This window comes from Meleagris gallopavo, chromosome 2 (genome assembly GCF_905368555.1).
Source record: "Meleagris gallopavo chromosome 2, MGAL_WU_HG_1.1, whole genome shotgun sequence".
Lineage (NCBI taxonomy): Eukaryota > Metazoa > Chordata > Aves > Galliformes > Phasianidae > Meleagris > Meleagris gallopavo.
Window position 1 is genome coordinate 87090187 of NC_139405.1, and position 26926 is coordinate 87117112.

The 26926-nt window shown below is 38.1% G+C and overlaps 2 protein-coding genes and 1 long non-coding RNA gene across 12 annotated transcripts in view; 1 reads left to right on the forward strand and 2 right to left on the reverse strand.

Moving 5' to 3' along the window:
* Positions 1–1690, reverse strand: part of TINAG (tubulointerstitial nephritis antigen) — a 47555-nt gene extending 45865 nt beyond the window's left edge. For both annotated transcript variants that reach the window (XR_014881563.1, XM_085217892.1), the window contains exon 1: positions 1551–1690. The gene's annotated coding sequence lies outside the window, so the exon portion shown is untranslated. The remainder of the gene's footprint in view (positions 1–1550) is intronic.
* Positions 1691–5870: 4180 nt separating this feature from the next.
* The window catches only part of MLIP (muscular LMNA interacting protein), a 96612-nt gene continuing 75556 nt past the window's right edge, over positions 5871–26926 (reverse strand). For 3 of the 9 annotated variants that reach the window (XM_085217903.1, XM_085217899.1, XM_085217894.1), the window contains 2 exons: positions 13105–13161; positions 11982–12766 (listed from right to left, as the gene is read on the reverse strand). In XM_085217903.1, the coding sequence (XP_085074029.1) occupies positions 12722–12766; positions 13105–13161 (102 nt within the window). In that variant the 3' untranslated portion in view covers positions 11982–12721. Of the gene's footprint in view, positions 6213–8194; positions 8230–11981; positions 12767–13104; positions 13162–26926 lie in introns of those variants that run through there. The other 6 variants (XM_085217902.1, XM_085217897.1, XM_085217901.1 and 3 more) reach the window with 3 other exon arrangements.
* On the forward strand, positions 10051–11846 carry LOC109366254 (uncharacterized). Its single transcript, XR_002112463.3, has 3 exons — positions 10051–10116; positions 10229–10472; positions 11516–11846. It is a non-coding gene; the product is annotated as an uncharacterized LOC109366254 (long non-coding RNA).

Sequence of the window (26926 nt, forward strand, 5' to 3'; positions counted from 1 at the left end):
GTTAAATATAATCTTCATTCTCTATTGAAGATTAACCTATTCCAAGCACACTAGCTCTGCCAAGCTCTTCAACTAGGGTCATAGCTGTAATTCTTGTCCTCACAGATAGGTACAAAAATATCTGAGTCGTATCTGTCTCAGCACTCCCCGCTGTCCAGCCTTGAGTTAAAAAATACACACCACACACTTGTCAGGAATCCAGAAGTTATTAATGTCACTGAACACTTGGCAAAGCACCAAAATGAAAGGCAGTTTAAAATGTCCAGGAATCTCTTCCACAGCCTTCTTTTAAAATTCTCTCTGTACTGTTTGAATAAGCCCACTGGACACCTTAAAATCCCATTCCTAATCACTGTTAGAGCAGTGGTGAAAGCACTGGACAGGCAGATTCTGGGTACTGAGGCTCAATCCCAGCACAGATCACTGTGAGCACACCCCACCAGAGAACTACGCTGTCTTTCCTTTGCCTGACTCTCAGCCAGGGCACCAATCCTCAGCTATCTCATCTGCCATTAGACACAACTCACTGTATCAAAGAGACCATGCAATTGCTTATTGTGAGTTCAAAACTCTGCAGAGATATAGACCGTCTCTTTCTTTGAACTCAATGGCAACTTAGCTAGTGCCACCTTGCACAAAATGCAGCACTGATGTATACTAGCTACTATAGATTACATTTACTACTTCTTAGTATTAATGGCTGCAATGAGGAAAAATTTGCTAAGCCAAGTCATGTCACCAGAAGTATTATATCACAGTTTTCTTTCTCCCATGTAGTGATGGATGAATAGGATTAACCCTTCCAAACAGTGTGTGCCTACATAACGTTAAAGCAGAGAAAAGCTGCATTAAAATGTTTTTCTCACTAGGCACCCTATTTAGCAACTGCCTGGCACCTCACTGCTGTGAGTTGTTAGCATTAAGCAGTGCTATTTTTAATTAAAACCTTTCAGGGCTACCTATCTCAGTTTTCACCATGATACCTGGATGGCTACATGCAACTCAGAATTGAGGTCACTGAGATGACAAATAGTATCAGTAGAGTCCTCCCACAGGGCACTTTCTTACGTGCAAACTCTGGGACCAATATCTTAAAGTTAAAGCCAGAGAAAGAGAAGCTGACTCCAACCACCTATGCCAAAGAAAACTGGTTCTTCACACACATGCAAATGCTTAAGAAGAGTCAAGATCCACAGGTGAAAGACTATTTTGAAGGTACCAAGTGATTGCTACAGCCTCATAGCCTTGCCTCTCATTGCACCTGTCACGTCGTGCCCATGAGGGGAGGGAGAGGTGACCAGGTTCACAAATATCCTAATTAGATTAAGGTGAAAAGATACTCAAGGTCTGTACATAAGAGGAAAAAAAAAAAACAACTTTATAACAGATTTCTATAAAACAGTTATCCTATATGAATCAGCCCCCTCACAATTATATCTGCCTAAGCAGTGGAGTTTTGTAGAAAGCTCAAGTAAGCGTTACATTACTTAACAACTTTAACAGAAAGAGAGGAGAGGGAAAAAAGAGATAAAAAGGAGGAAAGAAATCACCAGTCCTGGATCAAGCACCAAGCCTGCCGATGGAGAGCTTCACATGGCATAGAGCGAAGAAGGGAAGCAGCAGCAGTGAGAAGCTGGGGCTAGCAGCAGAGGAGAAAAAGGGCCAGACTGGCCTCTCCTATCCCCTATTTATAGTATCAAAGAAAAAAAGTGGAGGGACGTTCCCTTCTAGCATCTATTTATAGTTGTTGTGGGCTCCAGTTCGAAGATTGGTTGAGTCACCAGACACAACCCAAAACTAAGGTGACAGCAGGCCCTCTCCTGTGACCCGGCCATTTCTTGGACATTGTTCTGTACTCTTCCAGGAGGGGCTGAGACATAAAATTAAGAGATCCTTCTTTGACATAACTGTCTCTTGAGGCATTGTTTGGGCTTGCCCCTTACACCACCACAGCAATTTATTATGCATGCTTCCCACCTCAGCTGCACCTCATGGCCAACCTCCCAGCAGCAAATGATGCCATCTCATACTCAACGTTGGCCATACTCCTAAGGCCATGGTTAGCCCATTGTGGATTCAGTCAAGTAAATACATGTGAAGAAGGGAAAAACCTGTGCATGAACCAGGACAGTGTGCAAACAACCACAGAGCTGTCAGTGCCTTCAACAGTGCTTCTCTAGGGTTTGGCAAGTGTGGGAAAAGCAGCCCTTATGGCTTGTTTGTATATGAATCTCTCAGAAGACACAGCTGAGGATGGAAATCTTGATCCCACCATATGATGGGTCACATGCCACCTTGGTTATGCTGTTATTGAGACTGTTGCAGACAGATGAGAGTATGCACGTAGCTCAGAGAGGTGATGCCTGCAGTGAACTTGCCAGTCCCAGTTTGAGTTCTCACCAGCTGGTTAGAGGTGACAGAGAAGGGGAAAGTAACATCTTTCACAGGGAATATGGATTCTCAAAGGATGTTGTGTCGCTTTTGCATGGCAGATGTATACCCACTCATGTTCATTTCAAATATTAGGCCATTTCTGATCCTGCCAGTGACTGCTGGTATCTTAAGCCTAAATCTTCTGTGACTGTAGAATTATAGAATCATTAAGGTTGAAAAAGACCTCCACAATCATCTAGTCCAACTGACCACCAACAACCAATATTGCTCACTAAGCCACGTCCTCATGTCCCACATCTACACATTTGTGGAACACTTCCAGGACAGTAACTGCACCACCTCTTTGGACAGCTTGTTCCAGTGCATGACCACCCTTTCAGAGAAGCAGTTTACAAGGGCAGAAGTAGAGGTAGCTCTCCCAGACTGATATTAGAAACCTGAACAGATCAGCCAGTTTCTTACATCCAAGCAGGCTCAGAGGTGTTTGGGATACATGCAAGTATTAATTTTGGTATCATTGCAGTGTGAGAGTCACCAGTCCTCTTCTAAAGGAGCCAGCCCAGAACACTCTCTTCCGTTCATGTGTTCGCCATTGCTTTGTGGTGAATGACTGGTGCAGAAGTAGAATCACAGAATCATAGAATCGTTAGAGTTGGAAGGGACCTTTAAAGATCATATAGTCCAAATCTCCTGCAATGAACAGGGACGTCTAAAGCTAGGTCAGGTTGCCCAGGGCCTGATCTAGCATTGCCTTGAAGGTCTCCAGGAGCGGGGCATCAACCACGTCTCTGGACAACCTATTCCAGTTTCCTTACCCTCACTGTAAAAGACTTTTAACTTATGTCTAACCTAAATCTACCCTCTTTACACTTGAAACCATTTCCCCTTATTCCATTACCACAGACACTGCGCAAGAGTCTGTCCCCTTCTTTCCTGTAGCTCGCCTTTACATACTGAAAGGTCACCTCAGAGCCTTCCCTTCTCCAAGCTGATCAGCCCCAACTCTCCCAGCCTGTCCTTATAGGAGAGGTATCATTTTTGTGGCCCTCCTTTGGACGTACTCCAGCAGGTCCATCTCTCTCCTGTAGTATTCCAGGTGAGATCTCACCAGTGTAGAGGGCTGGGATTACTTCCCTTGAACTGCTGGCCACACTGCTTTTGATGCAGCCTGGGATATGGTTGGCCTTCTGAGCTGTGAGAGCACATTGCTGGCTCATGTCCAGCTTCCCATCCACCAGTATCCTTAGATCTTTTTCGGCAGGGCTGCACTCAATGCTTTCATCCCTCAGCTTGTATTGGTAATGGATGTTGCCTTGACCCAGGTGTAAGACCTTGCCTAGAAACGCCCTGTAGATTACTAGATGGCACTCCTTGAATCAGTGAGAGCAGTCTTGCATAGTCACCAGATCATTTTTGATTAGACACCTTTTAAGATGTACAAAGAGACTGGAAGAATGATACAGAATAAGTTTCTTATGAAGCAGTTATGCCTTGGCTAATGAGAACAACAACTAATGAGCTACTATTAATATGCTCACCAACTTTGATAAGATGTTTGGTGAACATGCTGGGCATACAAGTATCAGTTAAGTGGGAATTGTGCATCCTTGTCCTCAGAACAGGCTGATCCTCTGTGTTGCTGAGTTACTACTTTCTGATTCTCTGCTTTTAAGGGTGCTTTTTTTTTTATCCCTCAAGGCATGGAGTTTTTACTTCTCAATCCTTGAGCTGCTTCTATTACCTTTTCAACCATACTCTGCTTTCTGTGATTTTACTTTTCTCATTTTGCATAGCTTCAGCTGGTGAACTTTCTGATCTTTAAGCATATTTTTTATTAAAACCGAGTCAAGACCACAGAACTGTGCCAGAACAAACCAGGCTTAGGATCCCAGACAGTTGAAGCCTGCAGCCAAGGGCTGCACATAGTCTGATGCAGCAAATCATTTTTTCTCACATAGTGAACTATGAACCTTCTATTCATAGCCTGTATATATCACCCAGATATACACCTTGTGATTGCCAAATTTCACTTCTCATCATTTGAACCACCCTTAATGTTTTTTGTTTGTTAGTTTGCCAGCTTGGACTGTAGCACATGGCAACAGTAGAAATACCAGAAGCAAGCAGAGGATATGATGAATACTGTGTATGTTAGCCTGCAAAAGAAGATAAGAGAAAGAAAAGGAAAATACAAGCTTTCACTAACATATGCAGTCATTGGTATCCTGACTGGAATTTGTAGTTTACCAGAAAAAGAATGAAAAAAGGCAGAGTAAAGGCATCCAAATCTGAGCTAAATATATTACACTATTGAATAAGCAGCATCCATTAATTTTATAGTGCTGTTGAAAAAGCAATCAATTTTTTCATGATAACTTTTGCTCTTTGTAATCTCCCCTTCAAGGATTTTTCTCTGAATTCTTTTCCCATTAGTCTCTGAGGAACAGACTCCCTAGGCTGTAATTGCTGACACACTCTCCATTTTCATTCACAGATGGAAGCCATTTGAACAGATAGGGATGTGTTTGTAAAATATGTACAGATGAAGAAACTCACCAAACCAGAGGTAAAGAAGGGTCCTTCCTTTGCCTTTCCTACAGTTCTGATAGTTCTTTCTTCTTCCTTCTACCCTGGGCTTTGATCTGCTACTTGGACTAATTTAAGGCTAAAATGTACCATACTATTCCACGATTCGATGATTCTATTTTTTCATTTCCATTTCCACAGTTCTGCAGTTAAGCAGCTTAAATGCAGGTCCTGTAGTACAAGAGACTGAGTACCCTTAGGACTATTCCATTTAAACTGACTTTAATGTAAACGTTTTAATTGATGATTTTATAAATTAGTTCATCGTTTTAATTTTAATGGAAGCAGCAGGACATCTCATTACAATTATTAATCCTAACCTCAACATGTAGCAGTGTGTGAGGAGGTGAAGTGCTCCCACACACCAGGCTGTGATGCAGAAGTCCCTGGTGTGCTTGTACCTGCAGGCTGATGTATAAGTTCAAAGGATTGAGGGAGCAAGGAGAAGCCAGTGACTCACACAGGCACAGACAAACAGCATCCTTGGACTTTCACAATTCGTTTAGAAAGAAAATTATTTAAGACTCAGGCTCAGACAAGACTCAGTCTGTGGAAGCAACACAGGGTCAAAAAGAGAACAGTGTAAAGTGTAGAGGAAAGTGGTGGTTCTTCATTGTTTGCTAGGTAGAGCTTATAGCTCTGTCTGCCCTCACCAGCTGGCACTTCTAGGCCTGCAGGGCTGTGAACATCTCATGGCAGGGAAGAACCTGTAGGTGCTGAATAATTCTATGAGTATTTCACAGAACGTAAGCATCTGCATGACCGCAAAACGTGACCAAGGTGAAGAGTGTGGGAGCAATCTTTTCCACTGGTGCTGGCATCCAGACTCAGCTGCTTGAAGTACAAGGAGGTACATTTACAGAAATGAAAATAAAAACCACAACAAAGACTTTGCAACAAAAAAAAATACACCTTTATTGAATTTTGACATTTATATTATTTCTAAATAAAATATGCTGTGTTATTTTAGGCATCTTTTAAACTGGCAAGCACTTCAAGAAGTGGTATATAAATATGGCACATTTGTATGTGTATCTCAGGGGTTAATTATGCTAGTACATAGAATTATCTTTCAAAAGAATATTAGCAATTAGCATACTGGAAGCTTTTTTTTTTTTTTTTTTTTTTTTTGTAATGGTGCTTTAGATAACACATGTATTGTGGATTTCTTCTCAGCAGAGAAAAAGGCCCAAAAATACTCTGTGGTTTTATCTCTCGATCCTAATTTGAGGCTGTAAAAGAAGAGTTCCCAAATGAACAAAAATAGCCAAAAATGGTAAAACAGACATTTGTAAATGGTGTAAATCAAGTAAGCTGGCTAATAAATTTCACTCATATTTTCATAGGAAAAAAAAAAAAAAGCATGAAGAAAAATTCAGCCACTTCTCTCGTTTTAAACTTTGGGATAAGGTGCAGCTGGTACCAATCCTGCATTATTAGATCCTTCCCACCTTTGCAGTAGCCTCAGAAAGTCTGTTGGAGCACTGCATTCCCATGTAGCTGCAGCTGTCCTAATTCTGCATTATGTCCCCCATCCTGAAATTTTGGTCCATTTCTTTCCCTCCCACTCACAGGGAGGTTGGAGAAGTGACTAATACTCCTTTACAATGATGCATTATGAAGAGATGCAACCAGCCGTGGCTCTGCTCTCTATTTTTTTTTTCCCTCTTATGTGAAGAAACCGAAAGCTTTAAATCTTCTCTAAATCTGCCATTCGTTTTCCACAGCACCAGTCTCTCTTTCTAATAGTGCTCAGGATGGAACATAACACTGCAACTCGTTCTTCACTAACACTGAACAGAAATGAGGATTTCCTTCCATTATACTGTAAGCACTCCCTTCAGCATTTCCTTTGAATGGCATTTTTTTGTAGCAGCATTGCTTCCCCAGCTCAGATCAGTTTGTGGTCCCCTGCAATCTTCAGATTCTTTCCTATGTTATTATTGTCATCCCACTTCTATCTGTGCTTTTCTGTCCCTTGTCATTGTTTTCAGTCCCAAGTGGGGATTATCTGTAAATCTGATTAATTTACTGTCCATTCAGCTGAGCAAGTAGTTGATGTTGTACAGAGCCAGAAGAAAGCATTGTGGAAGTATCTGTGAGGTGTTTTCCCATTTTAGCTACAAATGATTGTTCTCAAAGCTCAGCTTTCCTATCAGTTGCACATCTACCTTGTGTGTATTTAATTTAGTCCATATCTCTTCTGCTTGCTTATGAATGTCATGTGGGTCTGTGTCAAAGAACTACATCAATCATATCCCTTATATCTGTTTTGCTGTCAAAGAAGGAAATGAGATCAAGTTGATAGGATTCGTTTCTGACCCATCCCTGTGCAAGTTCTCTTATGTGCTTACTATCTCTGGGTGCCTACAAATGGATTGCTTAATGCTTTGTTCCAGTATCTTGGAAACAATATTAAGACTGACTTTTCTGAAATTATTTAGATCTTCCTTTCATCCTTTGTTAGACATGACATTATGTTTGCCTTTTTGCAGTTTTTTTGTGCATTTCCTTATCATGCTAATTGCTAGTTTGAGAAATAGTTTTGGTTAAGCACTTAAGAGTGTTTCATTGGGATGAAACTATATACATCCAGTTCACCTAAGTATTCTTTAAGGTGTTCTCTTTCTATTCTCTACATATTCCTACTCCCTAATTCTAAGAATTAACAGAGTTAAACATTTAGTCACAATTATTCTTTTCTTGTGAAGACTGTAACCAAACAGGTCTTGAACAGTTCAGCCTTTTTTATACAACTTATTTGCTGTCCTCCCTTGTTAAGTGCTAAATTGTGTCTACACTCAAGTACAGAATATTATTTTCAACACGGCATTGTTTAACTATAAGAAACCATTCATTTTAATGACATTATGCGGTTATGCATTCAAATATAAAATAATATTCATTTTATTTTTACTACACATTCTAATTCCAAACCATACCTCAATTCTTTCCACCTGCTTGATTACCTACTACTTAAAATAAATTCAATTTTGACTTCATGCTAAGAAGTGAAATTATTCTGTATTTGTAATTATTAATAGAAAGTCACTCACCAAACACAGCCAGCTTATTATCTAAACAATAAATCATGTTGCTAATGCATTCTACCATAAGCAAACGCATATACATCAGTTTGTTACAATGATACTAAAGCTGTAGTTACATATTCCAAGTGTGACTGTAATCAAGTCAGAAAAACAGTAATACTCACCGTTACAGCTAAACAGAACCTTTTTCATTGGTGACCTGAATTAAAAGAAATAAATCAATAAAAAGTGAACATAAAATGGAGAGGTGAGTTAAAATTGCACTATGTGAAAGAGGCACAGTAGTGCAAATATTATGCTGGTGGACAATTTCATGAAGCACTTGGTCTCTGTAAAAACTTCGGTTTCCTGTACTGTTAATTTATAACTATGTTTATAGAGCTCAGGATGTTTTTCATGCACTGACATGTTTGAAGAGCAAATTTCAAAAGATAAAGCATTACTCTGGCTAAATGCACAGCAGAAGACATTTCAAACTCATGTTGGGCTCCCACTTCTTTTTTGGACCACATCCCAGGAGGACACAGGATGTGGCCCATCTTGTAATCACATGGCATGGATGTTGTTTTCCTCTACCTTAGGAAGGCTTTCCACAGTCTTCTATAGTAACCACGTACCCAAAGTAAGGAGGAGGGAGGACTGCAGAGTTCTGTGTTTATTTGTCTCAGAAAAATAACTGGTGGTACTACTGATTAAAAAAGGTAGTAGTCAGCTGTTCAAAGTCACTGTTCCAGGTGACATTCCACAGGTGACCATCAGACACCAGGGAGCTGGGTGGAGAAAGAGCCCATGATGTCTGTGAATGTTAGTAACTTGGAGAACAGAAACAGACTGGTATGATGAGGATACAGCCCCCATTTTGGAGTCCTTTGCCAGGCTGGAGGAATGGGCCAGCAGGAGCTGTTTCAACAAAGACAAACGCAGAATCTGGATCTGGGATGAGTAGGCGAACAATCCCATACAACTATAGGTCAGTGACTGACTGGCTGGGCAGTCAGAGGGAGACCCAAAGCCTGGTTGATTCCAAACTGAACAGGATTTCTTATATCTGTGTGGTGGTGAAGGCTAACCTCATATAGGTTGCATTAATTACAGCAATATGTCATACACCATTCCTTTACAAGCTGAGAATTATTCTTCTCTGCGGTGTGCTAGCATCCTTTCTAATATAAATTTAGCATGTAATACATGTAGTGTAATTATTTTTATACAGAGCCCAATAGAAATAATATTCAATAAATTTAGAAAATGTTTTTCCTTGTTAATGCATGGTGATCTAATGCCCTTTCATGTCAACATGCTATAAATGAAACTTATTATTTAAAACAAGAAGATATTGTTGAAGTTGCCAAAAAGTATTACCCAAGTACCTGTTGTAAGCATGTATTTCCTGTTGTAACTGTAACATATTAAATGTTATAAAATTTAAATCATTAGAAATTATAAAACTAATATAAATTATAAACTAATATACATTATCTATCTGATTTTTTTCAGACTTTACAAACATATGCCAGTTGGACCTTTCTATTTATAAGACCAGATGTACATAGCTTACTGTTCCCAATTAGCATCCATTTGTGAAGTTGAAGAACTTTTCCCAACTAACACTTGAAATTCTTACTCCCTTAATCAAAGCAGTAGATATTGTTATTTGTAATGTTCATTTGCAACATCATTAAATTTTCAGTTAAATGAACTGTTATGATGATATGGAGAGAGCCCAGTCCTTGGCTTGATTAAAATAAACTGAGGACAGTGAGACTACTGATTCAGAGAGGTTCTGTTCATTTTGTTCCAAAATGCTTTTGAAGATTGCAGGTCATATTAAAGCAATTCTTATTTTGGAGGAAAGTGAAAATTCAGAACATCCCAGAGCTTTTTTTAACGTGTTACTGTTGCCTTTTTCTTTATTATTTACTGCCTTATGCTGCCTTTGTCTCCATGCCTACCCTCAATCTATGTTTATGAATAACCTAATACCCTCTAATTCCTTTGGTATTTTATCAGGTCTGAACAACAGCAGTGCTTCAAATGCAATTCTCAACCCATCTGTGATCCATGTGGCACCAAATGGAAGAAGAAGGTACTTGAGCAAGGGAGCTGATATTACAACTGCTGTGGATAGAGTTCTATCTCATTTTGTGTATCTACGATATCCCTGTCCTTGCTCTGACAAGGATTTTCTTTACTTCCAGATAAAAAGTATTGAAAGGCACCTGAGAGATGGATCGTTACAGAATACCTAAGCACCAGCAGCCCCAGGCTGTCTAGATAACTTCAATGAGAGAGGGGTCTGTACCATTCCTTCGCACCTCCCTACCAGACAACTCTCAAGTTGGCCTCCACTCTGCATGCTCACCCATCCCAGCTTTGCAGTGTCATGGACTGTGCCTCAGAGATGCCCTGTTTCAGACCAGCATTACTGTTGGCCATATGGAGGTAAGATGAAACAGAGTGATCATGATATCAAGAAAATGTTGGGTTTTTTTGTGAACTCTGGGACTTTGTTTGGAAATCCAGATGCCATTATTTTTAGCTGGAAGAACATTACTTCTGAAACTGTCACTTGGGTTGGGTCTTGCTCTAGCATAAAACCACCTACATAAGCTCTTCTTAGTACAGTGTAATGATTACACTTACTTTCTTATATATAGAATCTGTTAATGATTAATAGAAATGTTGACCTCTGACCAGGTACACTCCTTAAGTAAATAAAGAGCAATATATAACAGAACTTTGGGCCTTACTGACATTTTCAAAGAATTTATAATTTAAAGAACATTTGCAATTATTATTATTTTTTTTTAAGTGAAGCAGGGCAGATTAATTGTTTCTTTTACTGAAGTGAAATCTTGTCTCCACTGAAGTCAATGGAATCAACATTTTGTCATGGTGCCTTTTTATGAATAGTGACCTTACATGGAAAGATGCCAGATATTAAATAATTATTGCAGATTTCTTAGCAATAACAAATAGATAAGACCGAGCAACAGCTGAAGCAAAAGATTACATGAACCTAAAGTAATTGTATAATAGACTTGGGACTTTCCAAGTTCTATATGAATAAAGGTAATGAGTACATACATTTAGCACCTGCAATGGCTTTTTATGACTTTACAGGGACATATGCCCTATGTTCTCTCTAAATATTCTGACTCAGTATAATTCTGAGAGTAATTGCAACACCAGTCACATACTATGATGTGGGCAAACACTAGGTTAATTGAAGACTGTAAGTATGGGAAATTACCATCCCATCTCTTGGTTAGTTTTTGCAGGCGTATCCTTCAGATGTCCTCCAACTAAATAGCATTGGGTGTAGAGAAGGATTTCACAGGGAGGAAATGCTCACTTATTTGTTTTCCTGCTTTCACAGGAAAGTGATAGGCCTGATTTGTTCTGTATTTTTATATAATGAAACTGATACTGCATGAAGAACAGCATACAAAGATAACTTTTTTTTTTTTTTTTTTTTTTTCCAGTGGTGAATACTTCACTTTGAGGAAAACAACCTAACTTATTAAGTAGAAAGTAGCAAAGTCTCTTCTTCACCATCTCATCTCTTGTAAAGGTCAAGGAAATGTTTATGTTTCACTCTGCATGTGACCATCCGTTCTTTTTCTGGAAATACATAAATCATACTGATTTTCACACACCACTTTTTTAGCTCTGAGGGAGTAACACTGTGGAGGAAGAAGCTAAGAATGAGCTTACAAGTAATTTTAGATAAAGAAAAAAGGATTGGTGAGGGCAGAGACGGAGAAATACAGATTTTATTACAGCAGTAAGAATAATGTTGACCTTATCACTTGACAGAACCTAGCCACCTCTACATCCAAACATAACTTCATTGATAATAAAGGATATACTAAGTTAGGTGGAGCCTTTTATGTTACATAAACCCATGAAGCATAAATTCAGCACAAACCATTGTTTGAATCAGGAGAGGGTCTTATCAAAAACTTCACAGGTTAAAAAAAAAAAAGTAAAATTAAGATTAAAACTGAAAAAGCACCTATCATGTGAGAAGCTGATCAAGCTGTTAATTGTCTAACTTTGTTTTGTGAAGACAGCCTGGGCCTTACTTGGGAACAATCTACAGTATAAACCATACAACTGCCCTTGAGAGAACCAGGGACTGGCCAGAGAGGGCAGGACTGCACTTGAAAATAAGAGGCTGTGCTGCATTCATCACTCACATTCTCCTGGAGCTGAACAGAAGTCGATGATCCATCTAGTGAGATGCTTACCTTTCTTCTTTTTTCTATTTCTTAATCTTTTTACAATAGAACCCTAGATGAACTGTGAGGACATATTAACAGGCTCTATCAACAAACTGAGAAGTCAGTCAACATGTGCCTGACTCCATTCTGCTTCCAACTTGTGAAAGTCTTGCCCTCAAAACTCCCTCCACATTATAAGAAAGTCACGTATTTTGTAGCACTTATGGATGTTCTATTACAGTTCAAAGCCTGCAGTAAAGAATACAGTAGTTAATCAAATTACATATGTAATTTACATTGAGCTTAGAGATGTGAAAAACTAAGGAATCCACCACTGAGTTTAGACTTCAAGAAGATTGGTGTCATTCTTCAAAGGCCAATAAAACTGGCACTGAATGCTGATACTGGGCAAACCATCTCTCTGCATACTGTCTGATGTTTTCTTGACATTCCTTTGCAAAGTTTTCAATAATTAATTGTCCAAAGTGCTTCTGACACTTGTTGCATCTTCTATTTAAAACAGAGGCCATATCAGTGACTGCAAACTGGGAAATGGTCTTACTGCATAATATAACAAATTCCACTCAGTAGCATCCCAGTAGCACATACCAGAAACCCGAAGTGTAAATGTTAGTTTCACCCCTAATTCATACAAACAGTCTCCAAAACAACTGTTGTCTTTTTTCTTCATTAATCACCAAGAATAATTAATGCTTATGTAGCCCATACACTGGACAAAAGCTGATCAGGAGCTCAGTACATTTTTGTTCATTTCATACACATGCTACACAAATAAAAGATAAAAACAGCATGCAAATACATAAACATATTAAATGTCAACTGATTACCTCCTTAGAGCTGAGTGTTTCATTTTCTGGAATAGGCACTATGGGATGACTGGGCTGCTGAGCGAGATGTCACAGGTTGAAGAGATCATGAGGTTAAAAACAGGAAAAAAAGCAACAGTTATCAGTTCAATTTCTATCTATCACAAAGATTTTATAATGAAAGCTAGTATCCCCAGTCATTCAAATAGCAATGCAGCAATGTTCAACAGGATCCATATGCTTACTACTCCTTGTCTCTATGAAAACCTCTTTCAATGCATAGCTTGTTCTCTGTTGTATCATCTTCCCATAATTGTAAGGGAGGGATAAATTGCTTTCCACTTTGAAAAAAGTATCTCAAGACAAAATCATAGCAAGAGAATCTGCCTTATATACATTCAGTATGAGATAACACACATGAAGTTATTTAAAACTGCAGTCATATTTCCATTATTTTTGAATATCTGTCTTCTTAAATTAGCTCTAAAAGACCTCTATTTGATCTTAAATTTCATAAACATAAATCATGCAAACATTTAAATAAAAAAATATTGCAGTAATTAGCATGTGCAGAACGGAATTTATAATTTCCCAGTATTTTGAGTCTAATAAAGTTTGATGGATGTGACTCAAATGATGAACCAAACAAATTAGAATAAAATTTGAAGAGGACATAGGTAAATAGATAAGATGGAATTTATATATGCAACGCTAAGGTCCCAAGTTTGTGAGGTTTTCATATACAGTAATCCAAACATCTTCTTTAGAGCAAAAGACGTTGAAAATATTGGGGTTGTGGTATTCTAGAGTTGTGGAAATATAATGTAGAAAGAACCTTGCAATTTTCAATCTATCAAAAGCACTACATTGTTTTGGTATTTAGAGCTAATAGTAACTTATCATATGATATGTTCTTTAAAAGAAATACCAGTCTTGCCCCAGGAAAATCAATTTTGAAACAGAGCTTTTTAAGAAGCTGATCTGTCAAAATGTCTCTATTAGGAAAGAGAGACATCGAAATGAAATTTATTCGGTTTCTAATTATATTATGGATTTGCTATTTATTGCTATCCCCTTTTGTAAATTTTCCCTGCTTCATTTTCAGTGAAGCAGAAGCCAACTCTTACAACAGCAGCAGCAGCTTTGAAACATTTGACTTTTTTTTTTTTTTTTTTTTTTGGCCCCCCCAAATAGAAAGGCAAGTGAAAAACTTCAGGTAACAATTTGATTTAATCTATAGGCAAGAGAACAATGGTAGACAACAGAGGATTAAAGGGGTAAAGAGACTTGACTTTCTTGGCATCGAGATCCCTGCCATATCACAGACGTGACTCCTGACTTCAGCCAGCACAGCCACTGAGGCACTCTACTGCTGCGATGCAGCTCTTACAATACAGGAGATATTTAACAGCCTACATGGGAGAGTGAATTCCCATTTCCAAACCCTGCATGCTGCAGCTACTGAGGCTGGGCAGTCATAGAATCATAGAATCGTAGAATCACAAGGTTGGAAATGACCTATAAGATCATCTAGTCCAACCGTCTTCTCATTATCACTGCTACCACAAGCACTAAACCATATCTCGCAGCTCCTCATCCAGACAGTCCTTGACAATAATATAGGTACAATATTCTAGCTGCATTTGCAGTATCTTCATGAGCTTATTTCAATTAAATGAAACCTGTGATGAATTACATATTGTCTCAAGAGTACGGCATCTCTGTATTCCAAGAAAAGTAGCAAGAGGTAATCACAAAAAGAATACAGAAGATACTGATCATTTTCTGCTTACTTGCTGATGTTCAGCTAAGCCCTCTGAGAGGTTCACTTATTGCAAGAAAGAAAATCTCCCAAGTCAGGTAGTGATTCTGAGAATATAGCAACTCTTTTTCTTAAGTTGCACGTTCAGCCAATCAGTGAAAAATGTACTTTTAGTTTGTTTCTTGTCCTCGCCTTTTTTGCCAGGACTCATTGCCAACTATTCAGTATTCCACTATATTCACCAAAACTGCCTCTCCAAGTCCTAATTCTGCCTTATGTTATTTCCTCAGTATGAGGTCTCATGTTCCTCCTTAGAACTCACCTATAATCATCTTTTTTGTCCACAAGATATGTTTGCTTCTTTTATTTTGATAGCACCTTCTTTTCAAGATAGAAAGACAATATTTATAACAGTCCCCATGGAGAAGGAAAATAATCTATATTTTCTGGACAGGCACTCTTAGTACGGATTACTTTGTAGATGTTTAATTGAAGGAAAACGAGTGGAAGGTCATCAAGGCCTTCCCTGATTAATAATGGAAAGAAAAGTAAATACAGGAGTAAGACTTAGAGAAAAACAGAGTAACATACAGTTTTCTGAAGTGTGTTTTCAAAAGTCATCTGTCACATAAAAACCTCAAGGAGTTATCATAGAAGAGTGCATACATTCTATTTCTCAGATTTCTGAAGATCTGGTATGCCCTTTGCTATGACTTGGGGTCTAGAAAGTCACATCTAGCTAGATTTATTACAGACTTTAAGTGGTACTTGAGCAAATATGGAGCACCTCAGAGAAGTACTACATTCCTTTTGCTGGAATAACACTTAGTCTTGCAGGTCCCTAAAGAAGAGAGTTGGGCAATAGCTCTGCCTCTGCCAACAGTGAAGGAGATGAGTGTCTTGGCCTGAGTGACTTCATCTTCACAAGCTAAAGGCCAATTCCTGTGTTATTTCCATCAAGTGTCAATGTAACCTGAAATGTATAAGCCTTGCTGTGGAAGAGTCCCCATGCCTGTCCTCACTGAGTTTAACTGAGGCTTCAGTCTTATCCCTTCCTCTGTGATTTTTCCTTGCTAATATGATTTTTGTGTTCTTGAATGCATACTGCTCCAGCCCAAAATGTAGGATAGAAAACAGTGCATTTGCTTTCTGTAGCAATGTAAATAAGGACCTGATTCTTCTGGAAGGCGTCTGGGCAAGTACTAAATGAGGGCATTGGCATCAGTTCTTATCCTCTCTGCAAGCTTGTCAGCCCAAGGTATCAGAGGGTGCTAACAGAACATGCAACCTAACAGATAGAACTCAGCCTTGCACCTGGCTCACAAACAACTTACACCAAAATATTCTCTGAATATGAAGGTCAATTCTCTTCAAAGATGAGCTATCAAAAACAATACCGGAAAAACAACTTAAAAGATCAAAAAATGCAAAGTAGGCAAAAGAATGCAGAATTAGGCATTTCTTACTAGATATCATGTGACTGTCATCCCTCAGTCATAGAGGAATGTGGCCACGTCCACAAGATATAAAGTGAGAATGAAATTTGGACTTTGTACTTTTTACTGGAGTGCTGTCTTCATGAAACCTCAGCATGATCTGTAACTGGCAGTTTTCCATCCCTGGGACAAAGCATCTGGAAAGAAGCCCTATTTTTTTTCCTACAAATTTAGGATTGCATATGTTTATGGTGGAGGATGACAATATTGCTTTTTAAATTTCTATTATTGATTCTTTTGCCAGTTATAAAATTTTGCATTACTCTTTTAAAGTTAGTTAGTGAGTTAGTTAGTTAGTTAGTTAGTTAGTTAGATGGTTAGTTAGGTAGTTTATTTATTTATTTATTCCAAGACTCACTCAGTCTCTGGTGAATTATTTCTAAGGACAGTGAAAGAATACATTATACACATACCTAGTTGTGGTTGTGAAAACTGTACTGAAGAGATTAGAATATCCTGACAATATCTAAGTATTTACAGTGCATAGGTTCAAAGGGAAATTATCTGTCCGGCCAAAGCAGACTCAGCCAAGGCTTAGAAAAGAGTTATAATATCTTAGTTAGACCTTTGTTCATTTAATTCTGTAGAGTAATCAGCGAGACATATTTTCCTTTAAAAGGTCAATTTACCTTTATTGTACTATGAATCATAGCAGCCTCTAAACTAATATAAAGTCCTCTTAAGTGTTTTCAATGTAAGACCTTTTTCACAAGTGTAAGTTACTCTCAAGAGGATCTGCAACCTTTGCTAATTGAGAAACAGGTTTTAAACACTTTGGAACAAGTAAGAGGTGATTACAGAATTGTAAAATTGGAAGGGACCTCTGGAAATCATCCAATCCAACTGTCCTGCTAAAGCAGGCTCCCTACAGTAGGTTACACAGGAAAGGGTCCAGGTAGATTTTGAATATCTCCAGAGAAGGAGACTCCTTTGCCTCTCCTAGCAGTCTGTTCCAGTGCTCTGTCACCTTCACCCTAAAGTCACCTTCACTCTCATATTCATATGGAACTTCCTGTGTTGCAGTTTGTTCCTGAATGTACGTAATAAATAAGAATGTTTCAAACTATAGAACATAACTTATACGCCATTCTTTCTAATTACATCTTTGTCTTTAATCTACTCTGATAATAAATTCGGTACTTAACACTCATAAAATACAGGATAATTCCTTCTCAACAGGAAAAGTTACTAATTTCTCACTAGTTTGAAGACTAAAAATGTTTGCTTACAAAGGCATAACAAACACACTGTTTTTATAAAACTTTTTCACAGATAACCACTTTTTCTGCATAGAAATGCATGTAAACTAGGGTACCAAGAAATGGTACAACACCCACATCAACAGAGAAAGGACTACCTTCAACTAAAGAGAAAGAAAATAAGTAATGGAAATAAACAGTTTGTAATTACGGTATATATTGTCTTCTTGAAATAACACTATAAAATCACTCTCAAAAACGCAGCTTTTGAGAGTTTTTGACGTTATTTATTTAACCTCAAAAATAGGTTAAGTAACCTATTTTTTGCATCTGCCATCTCTGTATGAGAAGAAATGTGAAGTAGAAATAGTGGTTGCAAGACCTATACAGTGCCTTCAACTGAGAATGCAATAAAGCATATTTGCTCACTTCATCATTACTATATATTAATTTTCCTTTGCTTTTTCAACTCAAAGATTTTAAATCTCTCTCCAGATACTAATTAGTACATGCACAAGATGGACGACATATGCAGACACTCTTCCCTGACAAGTTCTCACAGGATAGAGCTTTGGAACCAAAGCAAGGTGCAATGGAAGGATTTTTATTAGCATAGGTGGAGACTGCTGGAATTGCAAGGTTTTGTGAAGGATAGGGTACAGGTGAAGATGTACACAGACTCAGGTTTCCCTAGGCTAACCTTTTTGAGGCCTTCTTTGACTTCTCATGGAAGGCTAGTCCAAGAGGGAATCAGTTGAAAATTATTTTTAATGAAAAAATATTAGCAACAGAAAAATAGAAAAGTAAAGCTTTTTGAAATGAAAAAAAGAAGAAAAAAAACAAAACAAAACACGAACATCCACTTTTATTTCTCACGTGCACTCCAATTCTCACTTAGAAAATAAAAAACAGAATGTTCAAAGATATGAAATCTTGTCCATAACCACAGTATTGTGTTCTCTGACCTGAGTATTTCTTTTCTGATCATTTCTGTAAAATATTGAAGTGTAATTTCACTGTCAGTGCACTTTATAGAAACTATGGGAAGAATGTGAGTTAATTGATTTCTGTACTTTGTTGGTAGGGTAATTTCACTCAAGTGTTTGACTGGAGCTGATGGCCAAGCAGGATACGAAGCCTGTATGGAAGACCCAAGACACTAGAATCTAAACTTATACAAGAAAAGAAATGAGGCAGAAGGGTAGAAAGTGTCTTCTAATGATACAGATTAGTACTATCTGCTTTGGATTAGTTCACATAACCCAACTGAGGCATTTTGATTTTAGAAGTATTTCAACATTTGCAAATTTTCATCTGTATCAGGAAGCAAAAAAAATGGTTCAGAATTTTCAGCATCATGAGCATGAAATTTTCTTGGAATGTTGACTGTGATCTATTTATGAACTGACAGAAACTGAGTCATTGCTTTGAAGAGGTGCATGCTTCCGTGCCCCAAGAAGGCAGTCATTGTTTATTGACTCAAAACTGCCCAAGAACTTTATTTCTTTCAAATTTCAGGCAAAAGCATGAAATGAAATGAATTTAATTTTCAGAGCTGATTTCCCTCTCCTGTATTTTCTTCCCACATCAGAAGCAAGATTGAGTAAGAATTATTTCCTGAGTAAGTTTTCGAAGTAGCAAAGTTGCACTGACCTCAGTTTTGACCTTAGTTGTTTTAAATCCATGACCCCAATTTTAACTGAATCATCAGTCTTCGTAAGTATATCTATAACTGTCAACTAATATAATAAAATTTGCATAAATATTCTGTCTAACTACTAAGATGATAGCCACCAATGACACCGGAAAAAGTACAATAATTTACAGTTTATATGACCTCTTCATCAATGTTCAAAACACTTTGCCAAAATAAACTCCACAGTAATGCCTTGAAGATCATAACATTTATGAAACATAGGTAAATAATATGTATGCTGTAAGCACATTCTTGAAATTTCAACAGAACTAACTGTATTGTAATTTCTTTTTTAACATATCTGGAATCAGAGTTAATTAAGGCTATATTACAGAACTTGTACTATACCAATACCGGCAATAAAAGTTAAATGATTTCTAACTGTCTCAATTTTTCCTTTGAAATTTAGTTTCCAAAGATTCATCAGCTTTCAATGCTTACTTTCCCTTCATGACTCAAAAGAGTTATTTACAGTCTTAAAGATATCATTTTTTCTATAGCTCTGGGTATTTTGAGGTTGCTTCCATTCATTATAATTTTCATCCTTCGGTCTGTGTTTCAATCCCTATGCTTTTTGACTGTTTTTTCACTTTGATAAAAAGCATACAATTATGTCGGTTGCTACTTTGGCCACAACCCCAGGCAATGCTACAGGCTTGGGGCAGGGTAGCAGGAAGATGGTGTGGAAGAAACAGACCTGGGGATGTTGGTTGATGCTTGGCTGAACATGAGCCAGCAGTGTGCTCAGGTGGCCAGGGCCAGCAGCATCCTGGCTTGTATCAGAACTTGCTGCTAGCAGGAGCAATTAAGAGATTGTCTCTCTGTACTCAGTACTGGCGAGGCCACACCTTGAGTACTGTGTTCAGCTGTGGGCCTCTCACTACAAGAAGGACATGGAGGCCCTGGAGCATGTCCAGAGAAGGACAACAAAACTGTGAGGAGTATGGAGCACAAGTCTTATGAGGAGCACAGATCTACAACTACCTGAAAGGAGTTCATGACAAGACGAGAGTCAGCCTCTTCTCCTGCATAACTAGCACTAGGATTCAAGGGAATGGCCTTGAGTTGCACCAGGGGAGATTCAGGTTGGATGTCAGGAAAAATTTCTTCTCAGAAAGAGTGGTTAGGCATTGGAACAGGCTGCCCAGGAAGTGGTTGAGTCACAATCCCTGGAGGTATTCAAGAAATGTTTAGATGTTGTACTAAGGGACATAATTTAGTGGGAAATATTGGTAGTAGGTATATGATTGGACTGGATGATCTTGGAGATCTTTTCCAACGTTTGTGATTCTATCATTCTATCATTGTTTTTCACATAGGTCACCTGCTCATTAAATTTTGTTTGAAATTTTTCCACACATTTTTGCTTGTTTTTATAGTTTTGTCTTCTGTGTTTATTACCATGTTACAAGAAAAGTTATGGCCCTAAGTTGCAGCTGCCATTTGCCCAGCTACTAATAGAGAATTATCATTTCCTTTTTCTCCAGTTTCAAATTCCCTTGGAAATGGAGTTGTATCCAGCCCAAATCCAGCCCATGGATTAAGTTCCTAGCAGCAGCAGTACCAGGAGCCTCTAAGCTATGGCAAGTTTGCACCCACCACCATAGGGCATATCATAGAATCGTCTTCACAAACCAATAGAGGTATTAGAAGAAGATATTAGGAGTGTTCTAGTGTTTCAGCTTCTGCATTTCCTTTGGTTGTTGCTCTAGAATGTGTTAAACTGAAGATAGAGAGGGCAAAGATAAAGATATCTCAGAAAGGGTTTACTTAGCTAGGGTCAGATTTTCTGTGACATTTGATATTGTTGTATGTGTTAAAAATGTCCACCTGAAATCCACTGTGCAAAATCATCCTAGAAGGCCAGGCATAAAACCAAACTCAAAATTTAGATTATGTACAGACTTCTAAGAATGAAGAAAAGCATTTTAAAGCACTTCCTGGTGTTTAAGACTGCTTTAGGCTATCCCAGCTCATATAAATGAGAAGGAAGAAGGCACCAGAAACAGTTCTAATTGCGTTCCAAGAGGAAACCTGGGCAATTCTGGGCACAGCATTCACCACGGACGTTTTGACTTTAAGGCCCGTAGGAGTCTAATCCTACTGTGTCCAAAAAAGCAATGCTCTGTGTGTTTTCTAAATGGGTAGAAAAAATGCCAGGCTTCTACCTTTAGCAGCTTCTCCTAATGGAAATAAAGGCAGCATGGCTCTCAAAATTGCATAACTGTCCTGGCAAAAAGGAGTGACACAGCAATCAATTTCTTTTTACCTCCAGAAGAGCTGTCTCTGTACAAGTGGGTAGCAGAGATCTTTCCACGCAGTGCAAGACTTAAGACATCCCTGTGCTAAGTGCATGTTGCTGCGTCTCTCATTGAGCCTGAGCTCCCTTCCTGTTCTGTTGATAATTTGATGGCTTTGAAGAAAGCATTTGATTGCCAAGTTAAGATATTTCTGAATTGCTTTAAGATAAATGCTTTTCTTTGAAGATATGCTGAGAGAGAACTCTAGGTGTATTTTCTGTGGCCATTATCAAGAAACTTCACCTAAGTATGGTAGGATTAAAATAACTCACCAAGACCAAAGAATGCAACAACAACAACAACAACAGCAACACAAAAAGAAAAGGACTATATAGAGGACACATACAGAGGACACAGAACATTATTAAGCATTAATATGTTCTCAGCTAGGAGATTCAATTTATAGCACAAAACTAATTACCTGACTTGTTTTCCTCTCTTTTTTTTTTTTCCTATACTAAACCAATTGTTCTGATCACAGATAGCAGATAGATGATCAACCACAATACACCTACACAAGGACAGATGTAGAAATTCAGCATTTAAATAGCAAAGTTCAAAAGAGAGAAGGAAAGTCTCTTCTGGAAATAAAAGCATCTGGGATGATGTCTGGGAGAAAAGAGCTTTTCCATGGCAACCCCGAAAGGCTGCTGCATTCACAGAATGTCAATTCCCACTATGCAGCTATTAATCAAACTCCAGTGAGGAGGAGATTGGATGGTGAGGTAAACACCACTGACCTCATTTAAAAAATAATAATAAAGATTCTCTTTAAATATTTTGCTTCCTTATGAGCCTTCAGACCTGCAACTGATTCCAACAAGACAACATTTAGTTATTTCAAAAGAACTCTATTTAGGTCCAGAAAAACAAACGAAAATGTTTTGAGTCTAAACTCAGACACCAATAGAAATTTGTCCTCTGAAAGACTGGTCCCGTAACACCTTCTCCTATCCCTAATAAGGTATGAAAATGGTCATTTTTTAATGCCTCCTCTTTCAAAAATCCAGACCCTCCAATCCATTTTCAAAACAGTGCTGCTATATATTTAACTGACAGGAAGATTTCCAGAGAGGCAAACCTGATTTGTGTACTCAGCCCATGCTGACAAAAACAGAAAAGGCAGTTTGAAAGTGAAGTGGGACTGATAGACAGCCCCAGCTGTGTAGTTGCACCCCCACTCCATCTCTGCCTTTTTCACTTGGACAGTTCATTGCCTTCTACTTTCAAAATGAATACCCGTTTCACAAAAAATAGTGCTCTCTGCCTTGACAGATATTTACATTAATTGTGCCTCTACATGCTTCTGAACTTCTGTGACTGATCTGATGGACAGAAAAGAAATCTCCTTTCCCGTAACAGAGTAAATGACTCAGTTGTAGCTGGGAGAAAGAGGATCAACAAAGCAATTGACACCCGTAAAATGAAAGTGCGCTTTTATCAGGCTGTCCTGATTTCTTGCAGCTCTCCACTGCAGAAGATGCCTAGATTATACCAAGATGTCTCAGGATGAGAGAAAATCAGGCTCCCTTGGCACACTAGGGTATATGCAGTGGACATACATCCCTGAAGACCACCTCTTAAACAGGAGTGCAATACAAGTGGCAGAGGCTATTTCCTCCCTCAGGAGAAGGATACTCTCAGAATCACCAGGGAGTACCACAGGGCTTGTGCTGGCAGCTGAGCTCTTCCACCCTACACAGTCATCAGATAAAAACTGGGGGGATTCCCCTCAGAATCAAGCTTTGGAATCAATCACAGGGTTAAGTGTTACTTCAGACACTCTGTCACAACAATAGTTGCAATCTAGTCCACCATTCAGAGTTATTTCAGTGAAAAAATGGGCTTTTCTAATACGAGAAGCTTAACTCATTCAATTATTTTATTTCAGAAGAAACTGAAGCAGGATCCTGTTTGCTTTAACTGGTCTGCTGACTAAAAAGAAAAAGACATGGTCATCTACTGCCCATTGTAACCGTTTGCCTAGTAACAACCATCTCAGAAGTGTGTCTTGTCAAGAACAAGGAGTGTAGAAATCCTTTCAGGTCTGTATCAGTTTTATTTGTGAAATTCCATCAGCTATGAAGATTTAGGTAGCTGGTGGGTCTTCAAACAAGAATAGCCTAGTTCTGGGTCTAAGACGCCTACAGCACAGTATCCTTTCAGTGAAGCATTTCAGATAGGCAGCCATTTGTTTATGCTCTGAGACAAAAAAAAAAAAAAAAAAAAAAAAAAGAAAGAAAGAAATTAAATTTAATTTAGGAGCTCACCACCCTTAGCTTTTCTAATATAAGAAGCAGAAATATGATGATACTGGTTTTGTGTTTGTTTTGTTGATGGTGTGTATGTTTTCTTTCCTAACACCTCATTTCCGAGCAAATTCTTGCATAGGGTGATTTTGAGGTTAAAACTGCAGGTGAAAATTAGCAACTCCATTCACCAATATGCTCTATCCATCGTCAAAAGTATTTTTATAACATATTTTAAATGATATAAAGAATAAATGGCAATGAGCTTTGCCCTCTAGTGGAAAATGAAGTAAACTACAACAAATACTTGGAAACACAACTTCACGCTTAGTAGTCTCTTGGACAGTTCATTGGGTTGAAACTTTAGTTATGTTCATGTATACATCTGGACACTATCTTTCTTTATTGTTTCTTTTTTTATTGATGTTTTCTGAATGGCTGAAGAGGCAGCAAGTAAGTCAAGGCGCACATCCCTTATCCCTAAGAGTGATGAGTAGTAAGGGGAAACCCAAGGAAATGACAGTCCCTGTTTAGTAAAGAATAGAAATAAATTTTCTAAATATTTATATTGCTTACATAATAGGTCTAGCAATATTAACTATCAACTTTTAGGAAACATTCAATGTTAATTTATAGTGACAGTTCTCCAGAGAATTCCCAAGAGGGATAGTCTTCTCAAAAATTCTTCTCATTCTCCCCAGTGCTGTTTCAGAAGATCAATTTTTACATATTTATTTTTGTATATCTTAAGGGATTGGAAGACAGGAGTAACTACTAGTAAATTAAATTAAAAAAGTAAATTAAGAGTAGCCCATAGAAGAATGCAACTGTCATCATTTTATGCATTCTTGACAAAAGTCTAGATCCCATTTTGCTTACACAACAAAATGAATGATAATGGGAATTCAATCAGAAGCACAAATATCCAGACTGTTTTTGAGTGAATCTTCACAGCAGGCCAGTACTAAGGCTTCATCTAAAACACAGATCTCCCAGTGATCTCCCTTGATGACATAACCAATTAAAATGCTACTGCTATGAGAGCAATTCAAGGAAAATTAAAAGGTCATCCGAGGTTTTCTTTGATAGAATATAACACTCTTCAGTGATTTCTGGGCTATGGATGCTGCTGCTCAACCATTTAAGGCTGCAGATTTAAAGAAAGACCAAGTTTAATATGAAAATAAGAACTTGCATATATATATATATATATATATATATATATTAAACACACACAGAGGCTGCCCCAAAATTAATACCTCCCACTTTGTTATGTGTTTGCCAATAATGTCAGAGGAGGATGTTCACAACTTGGCAGTAAAAGTTGAACCTTCCCAAAAATATTTCATTTTACTTGTGTGTGACAGATGGCAGCAGATGGGCAGTCTGACAAATAATGTTTGACATGGAAGTGCGTGTGAAGGCATGGAACTGAATTCCTTTATGTTGAAAAAAATGGCAGCTATGAACATTCACTTGCTGAACTTTTATGGAGACCAAACACTGGATGTGAGCACAGTGAAGTGGTTGGTTGTGTGTTCCAGTGGCAACAGCAACCTCTGCTAATGCAGATCTTTATGAGAGCAGCACGCAGTCTCTTACTCACTGCTGGTGAGAATGCATAGCCAATAGCTGTAACTATGTTGAAAAAAAATACTATGTTGTAGCTGAGAATTTGCTTTATCAAATAGTGTTATAATGCTCTTTGTATCTGTTGTAGTTTCCATGGAAACAAATCAGAGGCATTACTTTCAGTGGATTCTATGTGTGTATGTGTGTGTAGATATATATATATATAAAATAGGAGTTTTTTACAGCTATACGAAGAACCCTATTATGTACTTCTGCTAATACTGCAGAGAGGATCTGAGTATGGGAGAGAATTTAGGAAGTAAATATAAAATGAAAAAAGTCAAATAGATGGCATGGCTCTTGTGCTTACACTGTATAGGAAGAACCTGTTGGCATCAAAGAGATTGTATTCATCATTTTGAAAAGTTCACAACGTTTGCTTGGAATAACAAAAGTTAGTAGAGACAAAACTAAAAGATTCAGAGGTCTCACAGACTTGCCCATATGGATAGAACACAAATGCTTGGGTTATCCTATGACCTCTGCATTCAAGAGAAGAGCTTTGGATGCAAGTGGTATGAGAAATCAGAGGAACTGCACAAATTTTCTATGTCTAAGCAATTATACAGCGAGAGTATCAGTGATAAAAATGACTAAGTTGATATTAACAAAAACATTTACACTATCTTAATTATTTTCAGTGAACTCTCTAACTTGTCTTCCTATACAAATCTAAGTTTCTTGCAATGTTCACTGTCACTAGAAAACACCTATTTTCATTACAGATAATGGATTCAGTCATTTTATCATATGTTGCTTGTTTGTTCATGTGAATGCCCTGCAGTGAACCAGGAACTTGCTGAAAAAAACTTGATCATAAAATCATTACTGCCCAAATAAACATGTCAGCCCCACTTAGCAAAAATTAAATCAGGAAACTAAACCCAACCTAGCAAATGTGAAAAAGTCAATTTTGCTCAGAATGCCTAAAAGACAAAATGGAAGACTGTTTTGCTTTTTTTGTTGTTTTCATTATTGTAGTTGTTATTTTGTTATTTTGTGTTCACCCCAATTTATAAACTCCACAGGGCAGTAGGAAGTAAATCAAGACTCTGTCAATGTTGCCTATGAACTTTAATTCTGTTTACAATTGGGGGGAGAGAAAGGCATCTTCAGGCATTTCCTTCAGAGTGTAACTACTGGCCAGTATCTGCGGAGGTGCTACTTCTCTCCCTAGCAGTCTTAGCTCCCAGTGGCCTAAAACTGGCTGTGTGAATTTAACTCTGGTGCTTCCCCTAATGAGGAAACCATGATGTAGCCCAAAGAAACAGTACTTAATATCACTGTTTTAAGATCAGGCACCGCAAATGAAACAGACCGTACATTTCAGAGTGAAATTTTCTCTCCCAGTATTGATGGTTGAGAATTTGCTGTCAAATGCCCAGAGAGGTTGTGGATGCCTCCTACCTGAAGGTGTTCAAGGCCAAGCTGGGTGGGGCTTTGAGCCACCTGGTCTAGAGGGAGGTGTCCCTGCCTACTGCATGCATGCAGGATGATCTTAAAGGTCTC